Here is a 17,800-nt window from a genome sequence, read left to right as displayed (position 1 = left end):
TAGTGTCTGTACCTATCATTGAACAGTGTGGTACAGCTGGATTGAGTGGAGGGTGTGTATAGTGTCTATACCTATCATTGAACAGTGTGGTACAGTGGAGGGTGTGTATAGTGTCTATACCTATCATTGAACAGTGTGGTACAGTGGAGGGTGTGTATAGTGTCTATACCTATCATTGAACAGTGTGGTACAGTGGAGGGTGTGTATAGTGTCTGTACCTATCATTGAACAGTGTGGTACAGTGGAGGGTGTGTATAGTGTCTGTACCTATCATTGAACAGTGTGGTACAGTGGAGGGTGTGTATAGTGTCTATACCTATCATTGAACAGTGTGGTACAGTGGAGGGTGTGTATAGTGTCTATACCTATCATTGAACAGTGTGTTACAGTGGAGGGTGTGTATAGTGTCTGTACCTATCATTGAACAGTGTGGTACAGTGGAGGGTGTGTATAGTGGAGGGTGTGTATAGTGTCTATACCTATCATTGAACAGTGTGGTACAGTGGAGGGTGTGTATAGTGTCTGTACCTATCATTGAACAGTGGTACAGCTGGGTTGAGTGGAGGGTGTGTATAGTGTCTGTACCTATCATTGAACAGTGGTACAGCTGGGTTGAGTGGAGGGTGTGTATAGTGTCTATACCTATCATTGAACAGTGTGGTACAGTGGAGGGTGTGTATAGTGTCTGTACCTATCATTGAACAGTGGTACAGCTGGGTTGAGTGGAGGGTGTGTATAGTGTCTGTACCTATCATTGAACAGTGTGGTACAGTGGAGGGTGTGTATAGTGTCTGTACCTATCATTGAACAGTGTGGTACAGTGGAGGGTGTGTATAGTGTCTGTACCTATCATTGAACAGTGTGGTACAGTGGAGGGTGTGTATAGTGTCTGTACCTATCATTGAACAGTGTGTTACAGTGGAGGGTGTGTATAGTGTCTGTACCTATCATTGAACAGTGTGTTACAGTGGAGGGTGTGTATAGTGTCTGTACCTATCATTGAACAGTGTGGTACAGTGGAGGGTGTGTATAGTGTCTATACCTATCATTGAACAGTGGTACAGCTGGGTTGAGTGGAGGGTGTGTATAGTGTCTGTACCTATCATTGAACAGTGTGGTACAGTGGAGGGTGTGTATAGTGTCTGTACCTATCATTGAACAGTGTGGTACAGCTGGATTGAGTGGAGGGTGTGTATAGTGTCTATACCTATCATTGAACAGTGTGGTACAGTGGAGGGTGTGTATAGTGTCTATACCTATCATTGAACAGTGTGGTACAGTGGAGGGTGTGTATAGTGTCTATACCTATCATTGAACAGTGTGGTACAGTGGAGGGTGTGTATAGTGTCTGTACCTATCATTGAACAGTGTGGTACAGTGGAGGGTGTGTATAGTGTCTGTACCTATCATTGAACAGTGTGGTACAGTGGAGGGTGTGTATAGTGTCTATACCTATCATTGAACAGTGTGGTACAGTGGAGGGTGTGTATAGTGTCTATACCTATCATTGAACAGTGTGTTACAGTGGAGGGTGTGTATAGTGTCTGTACCTATCATTGAACAGTGTGGTACAGTGGAGGGTGTGTATAGTGTCTGTACCTATCATTGAACAGTGTGGTACAGTGGAGGGTGTGTATAGTGTCTATACCTATCATTGAACAGTGTGGTACAGTGGAGGGTGTGTATAGTGTCTGTACCTATCATTGAACAGTGGTACAGCTGGGTTGAGTGGAGGGTGTGTATAGTGTCTGTACCTATCATTGAACAGTGGTACAGCTGGGTTGAGTGGAGGGTGTGTATAGTGTCTATACCTATCATTGAACAGTGTGGTACAGTGGAGGGTGTGTATAGTGTCTGTACCTATCATTGAACAGTGGTACAGCTGGGTTGAGTGGAGGGTGTGTATAGTGTCTGTACCTATCATTGAACAGTGTGGTACAGTGGAGGGTGTGTATAGTGTCTGTACCTATCATTGAACAGTGTGGTACAGTGGAGGGTGTGTATAGTGTCTGTACCTATCATTGAACAGTGTGGTACAGTGGAGGGTGTGTATAGTGTCTGTACCTATCATTGAACAGTGTGTTACAGTGGAGGGTGTGTATAGTGTCTGTACCTATCATTGAACAGTGTGTTACAGTGGAGGGTGTGTATAGTGTCTGTACCTATCATTGAACAGTGTGGTACAGTGGAGGGTGTGTATAGTGTCTGTACCTATCATTGAACAGTGTGGTACAGTGGAGGGTGTGTATAGTGTCTGTACCTATCATTGAACAGTGTGGTACAGTGGAGGGTGTGTATAGTGTCTGTACCTATCATTGAACAGTGTGGTACAGTGGAGGGTGTGTATAGTGTCTATACCTATCATTGAACAGTGTGGTACAGCTGCTACCAGTAGGGTTGAGTGTAGGGCTGACAGACTTGGACTGGTCCCAGATCAGCAGTAGTTCAGCCATGCGCTCCTCTGCACACTGAGCGGTCAGCCTGGCCTCAGCATCCTGGTCCCAACAGTCCTCCATGGTCTCCTTCAGGGACCGCACCGCCTGAGGGAAGGTTACAGAGGCTAACACATACCACACCACACCACACCATACCACACCACACAACACCATACCACACAACACCATACCACACAACACCATACCACACAACACCATACCACACAACACCATACCATACAACACCACACCATACCATACAACACCATACCACACAACACCACACCATACCACACAACACCATACCACACAACACCATACCATACAACACCACACCATACCACACAACACCATACCACACAACACCACACCATACCATACCATACTACACCACACCATACAACACCACACCACACCATACCACACACCACCACACCATACCACACAATACCACACCATACCATACCACACACACCATACCATATCACACACACCACAGGTCTCACCAGGCTGTTTTCCTTCCAGGCCTCGGGGAACTTGGGTCTCTGTTTCTCTCTGGACACCAGGACCTGCATGTCCTCAAAGGAAGGGTGGTTCCCTGCCTCGGCCTGGAACGCCACCTGGAGGTCTGGGACTGATTCTCCTGGAGAGAAAGGAGGAACCAGAACATTAAGGTGGAAACTCAATACTGTGATTTGACAACTAATTGTGGTCAGGAGTAAGTTTCTCTGGGCTCCCGAGTGGCGCAGCATCTCAGTGCTAGAGGCGTCGCTACAGACCCTGGTTAGATTCCAGGCTGTATCACATCCGGCCGTGACTTGGACTCCCATAGGGCGGTCCACAATTGGCCCAGCGTCATCCGGTTTAGGCCGTCATTGTAAATAAGAATTTGTTCTTAACTGGCTCATGAAGGTCTCCCAGAGGCCTAGGGTTAGAGGTCAGGGTTATTACCTGGGAAGAGGTCAGTACACCTCATGAAGGTCTCCCAGTAGATGAGGCCCAGGGTTAGAGGTCAGGGTTATTACCTGGGAAGAGGTCAGTACACCTCATGAAGGTCTCCCAGTAGACGAGGCCCAGGGTTAGAGGTCAGGGTTATTACCTGGGAAGAGGTCAGTACACCTCATGAAAGTCTCCCAGTAGACGAGGCCCAGGGTTAGAGGTCAGGGTTATTACCTGGGAAGAGGTCAGTACACCTCATGAAGGTCTCCCAGTAGACGAGGCCCAGGGTTAGAGGTCAGGGTTATTACCTGGGAAGAGGTCAGTACACCTCATGAAGGTCTCCCAGTAGATGAGGCCCAGGGTTAGAGGTCAGGGTTATTACCTGGGAAGAGGTCAGTACACCTCATGAAAGTCTCCCAGTAGACGAGGCCCAGGGTTAGAGGTCAGGGTTATTACCTGGGAAGAGGTCAGTACACCTCATGAAGGTCTCCCAGTAGACGAGGGCCAGGGTTAGAGGTCAGGGTTATTACCTGGGAAGAGGTCAGTACACCTCATGAAGGTCTCCCAGTAGACGAGGCCCAGGGTTAGAGGTCAGGGTTATTACCTGGGAAGAGGTCAGTACACCTCATGAAGGTCTCCCAGTAGACGAGGCCCAGGGCGTACATGTCCACCTGCTTCAGAGCCGACTCACAGTCCCTCAGGTTCACAGCCCCCTCCAGAACCTCTGGGGCCATGTAGCGGACTGTACCCACCTGAAGAGAGACAGAACCAGGGTTGAAATACATAACCCCTAACCACCCAATCCAGAATGTCCAAAGCCAAGTAGAAGTTAGATCCCACAAGGGAGAGACAGATGTGGGTTTCAAAGGGTTCTATGGTCTCACCTCACTGATTAAATTGGTTTCAAAGGGTTCTATGGTCTCCCCTCACTGATTAAATTGGTTTCAAAGGGTTCTATGGTCTCACCTCACTGATTAAATTGGTTTCAAAGGGTTCTATGGTCTCACCTAACTGATTAAATTGGTTTCAAAGGGTTCTATGGTCTCACAACACTGATTCAAATGGTTCTATGGTCTCCCCTCACTGATTAAATTGGTTTCAAAGGGTTCTATGGTCTCACCTCACTGATTAAATTGGTTTCAAAGGGTTCTATGGTCTCACCTCACTGATTAAATTGGTTTCAAAGGGTTCTATGGTCTCCCCTCACTGATTAAATTGGTTTCAAAGGGTTCTATGGTCTCACCTCACTGATGACATGGGTTTCAAAGGGTTCTATGGTCTCATTGCACTGATTAAATTGGTTTCAAAGGGTTCTATGTTCTCACCTCAATGATTCATATGGTTCTATGGTCTCCCCTCACTGCTTAAATTGGTTTCAAAGGGTTCTATGGTCTCCCCTCACTGATTAAATTGGTTTCAAAGGGTTCTATGGTCTCACCTCACTGATTAAATTGGTTTCAAAGGGTTCTATGGTCTCACCTCACTGATGACATGGGTTTCAAAGGGTTCTATGGTCTCACCTAACTGATTAAATTGGTTTCAAAGGGTTCTATGGTCTCACCTCACTGATTCAAAGGGTTCTATGGTCTCCCCTCACTGATGACATGGGTTCCAAAGGGTTCTATGGTTTCCCCTCACTGATGACATGGATTTCAAGGGGTTATATTGTCTCCCCTCACTGATGACATGGGTTCCAAAGGGTTCTATGGTCTCACCTCACTGATGACATGGGTTCCAAAGGGTTCTATGGTCTCACCTCACTGATTAAATTGGTTTCAAAGGGTTCTATGGTCTCACCTCACTGATGACATGGGTTTCAAAGGGTTCTATGGTCTCACCTCACTGATTACATTTGTTTCAAAGGGTTCTATGGTCTCCCCCCACTGATGACATGGGTTCCAAAGGGTTCTATGGTCTCACCTCACTGATGACATGGGTTTCAAAGGGTTCTATAGTCTCACAACACTGATGACATGGGTTCCAAAGGGTTCTATGGTTTCCCCTCACTGATGACATGGGTTCCAAAGGGTTCTATGGTCTCACCTCACTGATTAAATTGGTTTCAAAGGGTTCTATGGTCTCACCTCACTGATGACATGGGTTTCAAAGGGTTCTATGGTCTCACTGTACTGATTAAATTGGTTTCAAAGGGTTCTATGTTCTCACCTCAATGATTCATATGGTTCTATGGTCTCCCCTCACTTTTTCAATTGGTTTCAAAGGGTTCTATGGTCTCCCCTCACTGATTAAATTGGTTTCAAAGGGTTCTATGGTCTCACCTCACTCATGACATGGGTTTCAAAGGGTTCTATAGTCTCCCCTCACTGATGACATGGGTTCCAAAGGGTTCTATGTTCTCACCTCACTGATGACATGGGTTCCATGGTCTCCCCTCACTGATGACATGGGTTTCAAAGGGTTCTATGGTCTCCCCCCACTGATGACATGGGTTCCAAACGGTTCTATGGTCTCCCCTCACTGATTAAATTGGTTTCAAAGGGTTCTATGGTCTCCCCTCGCTGATGACATGGGTTCCAAAGGGTTCTATGGTCTCCCCCCACTGATGACATGGGTTTCAAAGGGTTCTATGGTCTCCCCCCACTGATGACATGGGTTCCAAAGGGTTCTATTGTCTCCCCTCACTGATGACATGGGTTTCAAAGGGTTCTATTGTCTCACCTCACTGATGGCAGCGTTCTCCTCCTCTCCCTGTCGTACCGGCCGGTTCCCCGTCAACTTCATGGAGAGGCCAAAGTCGATGATGACACACGTTCCGTCGTTCTTCACCAGAATGTTCCGACTGTTCAGATCTCTGTGAGACACAGCTGGCTTGTAGAAGTCTGGAGGAGGACGAGGTGGAAGAGGATGGGGGAGAAGAGGAGGTATGGAGAGAGAAGGAGGTGGAAAGAGGAGAAAGAGGGGAGAAGAGAGGATGATAAGGAATAGAGGAGGGGAGGAAGAGAGGTGGAGGAGGAGGGAGAAGAGGGGGAGGGAGAAGAGGGGGAGGGAGAAGAGAGGGGGAGGGAGAAGAGAGGGGGAGGGAGAAGAGAGGGGGAGGGAGAAGAGAGGAGGGGGAGGAAGAGAGGAGGAGGAGGGAGAAAGGAGTTACAAGATAATATTTAGAACTAGGACCGTGGTGGTTCATAATAGATGAGAACTGATCCTCTACCAGTTTTTACTGACAACCAGGGCACAGGCAGAGCTCTATTGACTTGGTGCAGTATCCACTAGGGGGCAGTGAGAGCCCTGTAGAACAGAGCAGTACTCTGGTGATAGTATTGTAGAATAGAGCAGCAGACTGGTGATTGAACCACAGCCAGAGGATGGCTACATTACTACTCCACATTGAACCACAGCCAGAGGATGGCTACATTACTACCCCACACTGAACCACAGAGGATGGCTACATTACTACTCCACATTGAACCACAGAGGATGGCTACATTACTACTCCACATTGAAACCCAGAGGATGGGTACATTACTACTCCACATTGAACCACAGCCAGACGATGGCTACATTACTACTCCACATTGAACCACAGAGGATGGCTACATTACTACTCCACATTGAAACCCAGAGGATGGCTACATTACTACTCCACATTGAACCACAGCCAGAGGATGGCTACATTACTACTCCACATTGAACCACAGAGGATGGCTACATTACTACTCCACATTGAAACCCAGAGGATGGCTACATTACTACTCCACATTGAACCACAGCCAGAGGATGGCTACATTACTACTCCACATTGAACCACAGAGGATGGCTACATTACTACTCCACATTGAAACCCAGAGGATGGCTACATTACTACTCCACATTGAGCCACAGCCAGAGGATGGCTACATTACTACTCCACATTGAACCAGAGGATGGCTACATTACTACTCCACATTGAAACCCAGAGGATGGGTACATTACTACTCCACATTGAAACCCAGAGGATGGCTACATTACTACTCCACATTGAACCACAGCCAGAGGATGGCTACATTACTACTCCACATTGAACCACAGAGGATGGCTACATTACTACTCCACATTGAACCACAGAGGATAGCTACATTAATACTCCACATTGAACCACAGCCAGAGGATGGCTACATTACTACTCCACATTGAACCAAAGCCAGAGGATGGCTACATTACTACTCCACAGTGAACCACAGCCAGAGGATGGCTACATTACTACTCCACATTGAACCACAGAGGATGGCTACATTACTACATTGAACCACAACCAGAGGATGGATACATTACTATTCTACATTGAACCACAACCAGAGGATGGCTACATTACTACCACACATTGAACCACAGCCAGAGGATGGCTACATTACTACTCTACATTGAACCACACCAAGAGGATGGCTACATTACTACTCAACATTGAACCACAACTAGAGGATGGCTACATTACTACTCCACATTGAACCACAGCCAGAGGATGGCTAAATTACTACTCCACATTGAACCACAGCCAGAGGATGGCCACATTACTACTCCACATTGAACCACAGAGGATGGCTACATTACTACTCCACATTGAACCACAGCCAGAGGATGGCTACATTACTACTCCACATTGAACCACAGCCAGAGGATGGCTACATTACTACTCCACATTGAACCACAGCCAGAGGATGGCTACATTACTACTCCACATTGAACCACAGCCAGAGGATGGCTACATTACTACCACACATTGAACCACAGAGGATGGCTACATTACTACTCACATTGAACCACAGACAGACAATGGCTACATTACTACTCCACATTGAAACCCAGCCAGAGGATGGCTACATTACTGCTCCACATTGAACCACAGAGGATGGCTACATTACTATTCCACATTGAACCACAGCCAGAGGATGGCTACATTACTACTCTACATTGAACCACACCAAGAGGATGGCTACATTACTACTCCACATTGAACCACAACCAGAGGATGGCTACATTACTACTCCACATTGAACCACATCCAGAGGATGGCTACATTACTACTCCACATTGAACCACAGCCAGAAGATGGCTACATTACTACTCCACATTGAACCACAGCCAGAGGATGGCCACATTACTACTCCACATTGAACCACAGAGGGTGGCTACATTAATACTCCACATTGAACCACAGAGGATAGCTACATTACTACATTGAACCACAACCAGAGGATGGATACATTACTATTCTACATTGAACCACAACCAGAAGATGGCTACATTACTACCACACATTGCACCACAGCCAGAGGATGGCTACATTACTACTCCACATTGAACCACAGCGAGGATGGCTACATTACTACTCTACATTGAACCACAGAGGATGGCTACATTACTACTCCACATTGAAACTCAGCCAGAGGATGGCTACATTACTACTCTACAATGAACCACAGTGGATGGCTACATTACTACTCTACATTGAACCCCAGAGGATGGCTACATTACTATTCCACATTGAACCACAGCCAGAGGATGGCTACATTACTACTCCACATTGAACCACACCAAGAGGATGGCTACATTACTACTCCACATTGAACCACAGAGGATAGCTACATTAATACTCCACATTGAACCACAGCCAGAGGATGGCTACATTACTACTCCACATTGAACCAAAGCCAGAGGATGGCTACATTAGTACTCCACAGTGAACCACAGCCAGAGGAAAGCTACATTACTACTCCACATTGAACCACAGAGGATGGCTACATTACTACATTGAACCACAACCAGAGGATGGATACATTACTATTCTACATTGAACCACAACCAGAGGATGGCTACATTACTACCACACATTGAACCACAGCCAGAGGATGGCTACATTACTACTCTACATTGAACCACACCAAGAGGATGGCTACATTACTACTCAACATTGAACCACAACTAGAGGATGGCTACATTACTACTCCACATTGAACCACAGCCAGAGGATGGCTAAATTACTACTCCACATTGAACCACAGCCAGAGGATGGCCACATTACTACTCCACATTGAACCACAGAGGATGGCTACATTACTACTCCACATTGAACCACAGCCAGAGGATGGCTACATTACTACTCCACATTGAACCACAGCCAGAGGATGGCTACATTACTACTCCACATTGAACCACAGCCAGAGGATGGCTACATTACTACTCCACATTGAACCACAGCCAGAGGATGGCTACATTACTACAACACATTGAACCACAGAGGATGGCTACATTACTACTCACATTGAACCACAGACAGACAATGGCTACATTACTACTCCACATTGAAACCCAGCCAGAGGATGGCTACATTACTGCTCCACATTGAACCACAGAGGATGGCTACATTACTATTCCACATTGAACCACAGCCAGAGGATGGCTACATTACTACTCTACATTGAACCACACCAAGAGGATGGCTACATTACTACTCCACATTGAACCACAACCAGAGGATGGCTACATTACTACTCCACATTGAACCACATCCAGAGGATGGCTACATTACTACTCCACATTGAACCACAGCCAGAAGATGGCTACATTACTACTCCACATTGAACCACAGCCAGAGGATGGCCACATTACTACTCCACATTGAACCACAGAGGGTGGCTACATTAATACTCCACATTGAACCACAGAGGATAGCTACATTACTACATTGAACCACAACCAGAGGATGGATACATTACTATTCTACATTGAACCACAACCAGAAGATGGCTACATTACTACCACACATTGCACCACAGCCAGAGGATGGCTACATTACTACTCCACATTGAACCACAGCGAGGATGGCTACATTACTACTCTACATTGAACCACAGAGGATGGCTACATTACTACTCCACATTGAAACTCAGCCAGAGGATGGCTACATTACAATGAACCACAGTGGATGGCTACATTACTACTCTACATTGAACCCCAGAGGATGGCTACATTACTATTCCACATTGAACCACAGCCAGAGGATGGCTACATTACTACTCCACATTGAACCACACCAAGAGGATGGCTACATTACTACTCCACATTGAACCACAGAGGATAGCTACATTAATACTCCACATTGAACCACAGCCAGAGGATGGCTACATTACTACTCCACATTGAACCAAAGCCAGAGGATGGCTACATTAGTACTCCACAGTGAACCACAGCCAGAGGAAAGCTACATTACTACTCCACATTGAACCACAGAGGATGGCTACATTACTACATTGAACCACAACCAGAGGATGGATACATTACTATTCTACATTGAACCACAACCAGAGGATGGCTACATTACTACCACACATTGAACCACAGCCAGAGGATGGCTACATTACTACTCTACATTGAACCACACCAAGAGGATGGCTACATTACTACTCAACATTGAACCACAACTAGAGGATGGCTACATTACTACTCCACATTGAACCACAGCCAGAGGATGGCTAAATTACTACTCCACATTGAACCACAGCCAGAGGATGGCCACATTACTACTCCACATTGAACCACAGAGGATGGCTACATTACTACTCCACATTGAACCACAGCCAGAGGATGGCTACATTACTACTCCACATTGAACCACAGCCAGAGGATGGCTACATTACTACTCCACATTGAACCACAGCCAGAGGATGGCTACATTACTACTCCACATTGAACCACAGCCAGAGGATGGCTACATTACTACAACACATTGAACCACAGAGGATGGCTACATTACTACTCACATTGAACCACAGACAGACAATGGCTACATTACTACTCCACATTGAAACCCAGCCAGAGGATGGCTACATTACTGCTCCACATTGAACCACAGAGGATGGCTACATTACTATTCCACATTGAACCACAGCCAGAGGATGGCTACATTACTACTCTACATTGAACCACACCAAGAGGATGGCTACATTACTACTCCACATTGAACCACAACCAGAGGATGGCTACATTACTACTCCACATTGAACCACATCCAGAGGATGGCTACATTACTACTCCACATTGAACCACAGCCAGAAGATGGCTACATTACTACTCCACATTGAACCACAGCCAGAGGATGGCCACATTACTACTCCACATTGAACCACAGAGGGTGGCTACATTACTACTCCACATTGAACCACAGAGGATAGCTACATTACTACATTGAACCACAACCAGAGGATGGATACATTACTATTCTACATTGAACCACAACCAGAAGATGGCTACATTACTACCACACATTGCACCACAGCCAGAGGATGGCTACATTACTACTCCACATTGAACCACAGCGAGGATGGCTACATTACTACTCTACATTGAACCACAGAGGATGGCTCCATTACTACTCCACATTGAAACTCAGCCAGAGGATGGCTACATTACTACTCTACATTGAACCCCAGAGGATGGCTACATTACTATTCCACATTGAACCACAGCCAGAGGATGGCTACATTACTACTCCACATTGAACCACAACCAGAGGATGGCTACATTACTACTCCACATTGAACCACATCCAGAGGATGGCTACATTACTACTCCACATTGAACCACAGCCAGAGGATGGCTACATTACTACTCCACATTGAACCACAGCCAGAGGATGGCCACATTACTACTCCACATTGAACCACAGAGGATGGCTACATTACTACTCCACATTGAACCACAGAGGATGGCTACATTACTACATTGAACCACAACCAGAGGATGGATACATTACTATTCTACATTGAACCACAACCAGAAGATGGCTACATTACTACCACACATTGCACCACAGCCAGAGGATGGCTACATTACTACTCCACATTGAACCACAGAGGATGGCTACATTACTATTCCACATTGAACCACAGAGGATGGGTACATTACTGCTCCACATTGAACCACAGCGAGGATGGCTACATTACTAGTCTACATTGAACCACAGAGGATGGCTACATTACTACTCCACATTGAAACCCAGCCAGAGGATGGCTACATTACTGCTCCACATTGAACCACAGCGAGGATGGCTACATTACTAGTCTACATTGAACCACAGAGGATGGGTACATTACTACTCTACATTGAACCACAGAGGATGGCTACATTACTATTCCATATTGAACCACAGCCAGAGGATGGCTACATTACTACTCCACATTGAACCACAACCAGAGGATGGATACATTACTACTCCACATTGAACCACAGCCAGAGGATGGCTACATTACTACTCTACATTGAACCACAGAGGATGGCTCCATTACTACTCCACATTGAACCACATCCAGAAGATGGCCACATTAAAACTCCACATTGAACCACAGAGGATGGCTACATTACTACTCCACATTGAACCACAGAGGATAGCTACATTACTACTCCACATTGAACCACAGCCAGAGGATGGCTACATTACTACTCCACATTGAACCACAGCCAGAGGATGGCTACATTACTACTCCACATTGAACCACAGCCAGAGGATGGCTACATTACTACTCCACATTGAACCACAGAGGATGGCTACATTACTACTCTACATTGAACCCCAGAGGATGGCTACATTACTATTCCACATTGAACCACAGAGGATGGCTACTCTACTACTCCACATTGAACCACAGCCAGAGGATGGCTACATTACTACTCCACATTGAACCACAGCCAGAGGATGCCTACATTACTACTCCACATTGAACCACAGAGGTCAGGTGGACAGGGCGTGGAGGTCAGGTGGACAGGGCTTGGAGGTCAGGTGGACAGGGCGTGGAGGTCAGGTGGATGTCTCACCTCCTTTAAGCAGCTCAGTATGCAGGTAGGCCAGGCCTCTGGTGATGGAATGGGCCAGACGACAGCTACTCATCCAGTCTCCTGTCTGCAGGCCCAGATAGCGATACAAAGAGCCCTGACAGAGAGAGAGAGAGGAGGGAAGGATATATACTGTATAAATACATCATAATGCACCAGGACACAGAGAGAGAGAGAGAGAGAGAGAGAGAGAGAGAGAGAGAGAGAGAGAGAGAGAGAGAGAGAGAGAGAGAGAGAGAGAGAGAGAGAGAGAGAGAGAGAGAGAGAGAGAGAGAGAGAGAGAGAGAGAGAGAGAGAGAGAGAGAGAGAGAGAGAGAGAGAGAGAGAGAGAGAGAGAGAGAGAGAGAGAGAGAGAGAGAGAGAGAGAGAGAGAGAGAGAGAGAGAGAGAGAGAGAGAGAGAGAGAGAGAGAGAGAGAGAGAGAGAGAGAGAGGAGGGAAGGAGGGAGAGAGATGGAGGGAGAGAGAGAGATGGAGGGAGAGAGAGAGATGGAGGGAGAGAGAGATGGAGGGAGAGAGAGATGGAGTGAGGGAGAGATGGAGGGAGGGAGAGAGAGAGATGGAGAGATTGAGAGATAGAGCTGGAGAGAGAAAGATATATATATATCTATATTCTGTATTAATACATCATAATACACCAGGACACAGAGGGGGAGAGCAGACAGTGCTGAGGTGGTTTGTCACTTTAAATAAAAGGGAATCAGCTCCCTAAGCCGTCTGGAACCAGTAGAAACCAGTAGAAGGTACACCACTCGGCCCCCAGCCGTCTGTAACCAGTAGAATCCAGTAGAAGGTACTCTACTCGGCCCCCAGCCGTCTGTAACCAGTAGAACCCAGTAGAAGGTACACCACTCGGCCCCCAGCCGTCTGTAACCAGTAGAATCCAGTAGAAGGTACTCTACTCGGCCCCCAGCAGTCTGTAACCAGTAGAAGGTACTCTACTCGGCCCCCAGCAGTCTGTAACCAGTAGAAGGTACTCTACTCGGCCCCCAGCAGTCTGTAACCAGTAGAAGGTACTCTACTCGGCCCCCAGCAGTCTGTAACCAGTAGAAGGTACTCTACTCGGCCCCCAGCAGTCTGTAACCAGTAGAAGGTACTCTACTCGGCCCCCAGCCGTCTGGAACCAGTAGAAACCAGTAGAAGGTACTCTACTCGGCCCCCAGCCGTCTGGAACCAGTAGAAACCAGTAGAAGGTACTCTACTCGGCCCCCAGCCGTCTGTAACCAGTAGAAACCAGTAGAAGGTACTCTACTCGGCCCCCAGCCGTCTGGAACCAGTAGAACCCAGTAGAAGGTACTCTACTCGGCCCCCAGCCGTCTGGAACCAGTAGAACCCAGTAGAAGGTACTCTACTCGGCCCCCAGCCGTCTGTAACCAGTAGAATCCAGTAGAAGGTACACCACTCGGCCCCCAGCCGTCTGTAACCAGTAGAACCCAGTAGAAGGTACTCTACTCGGCCCCCAGCCGTCTGTAACCAGTAGAATCCAGTAGAAGGTACACCACTCGGCCCCCAGCCGTCTGGAACCAGTAGAACCCAGTAGAAGGTACTCTACTTGGCCCCCAGCCGTCTGGAACCAGTAGAACCCAGTAGAAGGTACTCCACTCGCCCCCCAGCCGTCTGGAACCAATAGAATCTAGTAGAAGGTACTTACGTGGGGGTAGTACTCCATGACCAGAAGGTACTCCACTCGGCCCTCGGCCCCCAGCCGTTCGTCGGCAGCGATGAAGTGAGCGATGTTGTCATGCTCCAGCAGGGGGAGACAATAAATGGAACACTCGTTCAGGAAGTTCTGCCGATTGGCTGAGCTGAACACCTTCACAGCCACCTGTCGCTCGTCCAACGAACCACAGAACACCGAGCCGTACCGGCCTCGACCTATCAGCTGACAGAGAGAAAAAGAGGGAGAAGAAAGATTGCGAAAAGACGACTGGATCTCAATTACATTTTGGTCCTCAAACCGATTCTCTCTATGTGCAGCAGCTGTGGTAGGTGTAGATGTGTATAAGGTAGAATAGCTGTAGTAGCTGTAGTAGATGTGTATAAGGTAGAATAGCTGTAGTAGCTGTAGTAGATGTGTATAAGGTAGAATAGCTGTAGTAGCTGTAGTAGATGTGTATAAGGTAGAATAGCTGTAGTAGCTGTAGTAGCTGTAGTAGATGTGTATAAGGTAGAATAGCTGTAGTAGCTGTAGTAGATGTGTATAAGGTAGAATAGCTGTAGTAGCTGTAGTAGCTGTAGTAGATGTGTATAAGGTAGAATAGCTGTAGTAGCTGTAGTAGATGTGTATAAGGTAGAATAGCTGTAGTAGCTGTAGTAGATGTGTATAAGGTAGAATAGCTGTAGTAGCTGTAGTAGCTGTAGTAGATGTGTATAAGGTAGAATAGCTGTAGCAGCTGTAGTAACTGTAATAACTGAAGTAGCTGTAATAGCTGTAATAACTGTAGCATCTGTAGTAACTGTAATAACTGTAGCAGCTGTAATAACTGCAATAGCTATACTAACTGTAGTAGCTGTAATAACTGTAACAGCTGTAATAACTGTAGTAGCTGTAATAACTGCAATAGCTATACTAACTGTAGTAGCTGTAATAACTGTAACAGCTGTAATAACTGTAACAGCTGTAATAACTGTAATAGCTGTAGTAGCTGTATTAACTGTAAAAACTAACAGCTGTAATAACTGTAGTAGCTGTAGTAGCTTAATAACTGTAGTAGCTGTAATAACTGTAGCAACTGTAATAAATGTAGTTGCTGTAATAACTGTAACAGTCGTAATAGCTGTAGTATCTGTTATAACGGTAATTGCTGAAATAACTGTATAAGCTGTAATGGCTGTAATAACTGTAGCAGCTGTAATAGCTGTAATAGCTGTAACAACGGTAATAGCTGTGGCAGCTGTAATACCTGTAATAGCTGTAATAACTAATAACTGTAGCAGCTGCAATAACGGTAATAGTTGTAATAACTGTAGTAGCTGAGATCTGCACAACGCATCACCGGGGGCAAACTACCTGCCCTCCAGGACAACTACACCACCCGATGTCACAGGAAGGCCATAAAGATCATCAAGGACAACAACCACCCGAGCCACTGCCTGTTCACCCCGCTATCATCCAGAAGGCGAGGTCAGTACAGGTGCATCAAAGCTGGGACCGAGAGACTGAAAAACAGCTTCTATCTCAAGGCCATCAGACTGTTAAACAGCCACCACTAACATTGAGTGGCTGCTGCCAACACACTGACTCAACTCCAGCCACTTTAATAATGGGAATTGATGGGAAATTATGTAAAATATATCACTAGCCACTTTAAACAATGCTACCTAATATAATGTTTACATACCCTACATTATTCATCTCATATGTATATGTATATACTGTACTCTATATCATCTACTGCATCTTTATGTAATATATGTATCACTAGCCACTTTAACTATGCCACTTTGTTTACATACTCATCTCATATGTATATACTGCACTCAATACCATCTACTGTATCTTGCCTATGCCGCTCTGTACCATCACTCATTCATATATCTTTATGTACATATTCTTTATCCCCTTACACTTGTGTCTATAAGGTAGTAGTTTTGGAATTGTTAGCTAGATTACTTGTTGGTTATTACTGCATTGTCGGAACTAGAAGCACAAGCATTTCGCTACACTCGCATTAACATCTGCTAACCATGTGCATGTGACAAATACAATTTGATTTGATTTGATTTGTAGCAGCTGTAGTAGCTGTAGTAGCTGTAATAACTGTAGTAGCTGTAATAACTGTAGTAGCTGTAATAACTGTAGCAGCTGTAATAACTGTAGTAGCTGTAGTAGCTGTAGTAGCTGTAATAGCTGTAGTAGCTGTAATAACTGTAGTAGCTGTAATAACTGTAGTAGCTGTAATAACTGTAGTAGCTGTAGTAGCTGTAGTAGCTGTAATAGCTGTAGTAGCTGTAATAACTGTAGTAGCTGTAATAACTGTAGTAGCTGTAATAACTGTAGTAACTGTAGTAACTGTAATAACTGTAGCAGCTGTAATAACTGTAGCGGCTGTAATAACTGTAGCAGCTGTAATAACTGGTGGCTGTAATAACTGTAGAAACTGTAAACTGTAGTAGCTAGAGCAACTGTAATAACTGTAGCAACTGTAATAACTGTAATAACTGTAGCAACTGTAGTAACTGTAGCAACTGTAGCACCTGTAGCAACTGTAGCAACTGTAATAACTGTAATAACTGTAGCAGCTATAATAACTGTAGTAACTGTAGTAGCTGTAATAACTATCATAACTGTAGTAACTGTAGTAGCTGTAATAACTATCATAACTGTAGTAACTGTAGTAGCTGTAATAACTATCATAACTGTAGTAACTGTAGTAGCTGTAATAACTATCATAACTGTAGTAACTGTAGTAGCTGTAATAACTATCATAACTGTAGTAACTGTAGTAGCTGTAATAAATATAATAACTGTAGTAACTGTAGTAGCTGTAATTTTTTAATATTTTTTTTTATTTCACCTTTATTTAACCAGGTAAGCAAGTTGAGAACAAGTTCTCATTTACAATTGCGACCTGGCCAAGATAAAGCAAAGCAGTTCGACACATAC

The 17,800-nt window shown here is 45.6% G+C and overlaps 1 protein-coding gene across 2 annotated transcripts in view; it reads right to left on the bottom strand.

Annotated features, from left to right (window-relative positions):
* The window catches only part of LOC110512086 (bone morphogenetic protein receptor type-2-like), a 59,949-nt gene that overhangs the window by 7,607 nt on the left and 34,542 nt on the right, over positions 1-17,800 (bottom strand). Inside the window, exons 6-11 of one of the 2 annotated variants that reach the window (XM_090206954.1) lie at positions 14,846-15,076; positions 13,179-13,293; positions 6,054-6,214; positions 3,979-4,126; positions 2,942-3,078; positions 2,359-2,540 (exon numbers count right to left, since the gene is read on the bottom strand). In XM_090206954.1, coding sequence (XP_090063080.1) covers positions 2,359-2,540; positions 2,942-3,078; positions 3,979-4,126; positions 6,054-6,214; positions 13,179-13,293; positions 14,846-15,076 — 974 coding nt within the window. Of the gene's footprint in view, positions 1-2,358; positions 2,541-2,941; positions 3,079-3,460; positions 3,532-3,978; positions 4,127-6,053; positions 6,215-13,178; positions 13,294-14,845; positions 15,077-17,800 lie in introns of those variants that run through there. The other variant, XM_090206955.1, reaches the window with a different exon arrangement.

The sequence above is a fragment of the Oncorhynchus mykiss genome, chromosome 18, assembly GCF_057628025.1.
Source record: "Oncorhynchus mykiss isolate SJ-2025 chromosome 18, ASM5762802v1, whole genome shotgun sequence".
In the NCBI taxonomy this organism is placed as follows: Eukaryota; Metazoa; Chordata; class Actinopteri; order Salmoniformes; family Salmonidae; genus Oncorhynchus; species Oncorhynchus mykiss.
The sequence above is the reverse complement of the archived record's forward strand: the minus strand, read 5'-3'. Positions and strand labels throughout refer to the sequence as shown.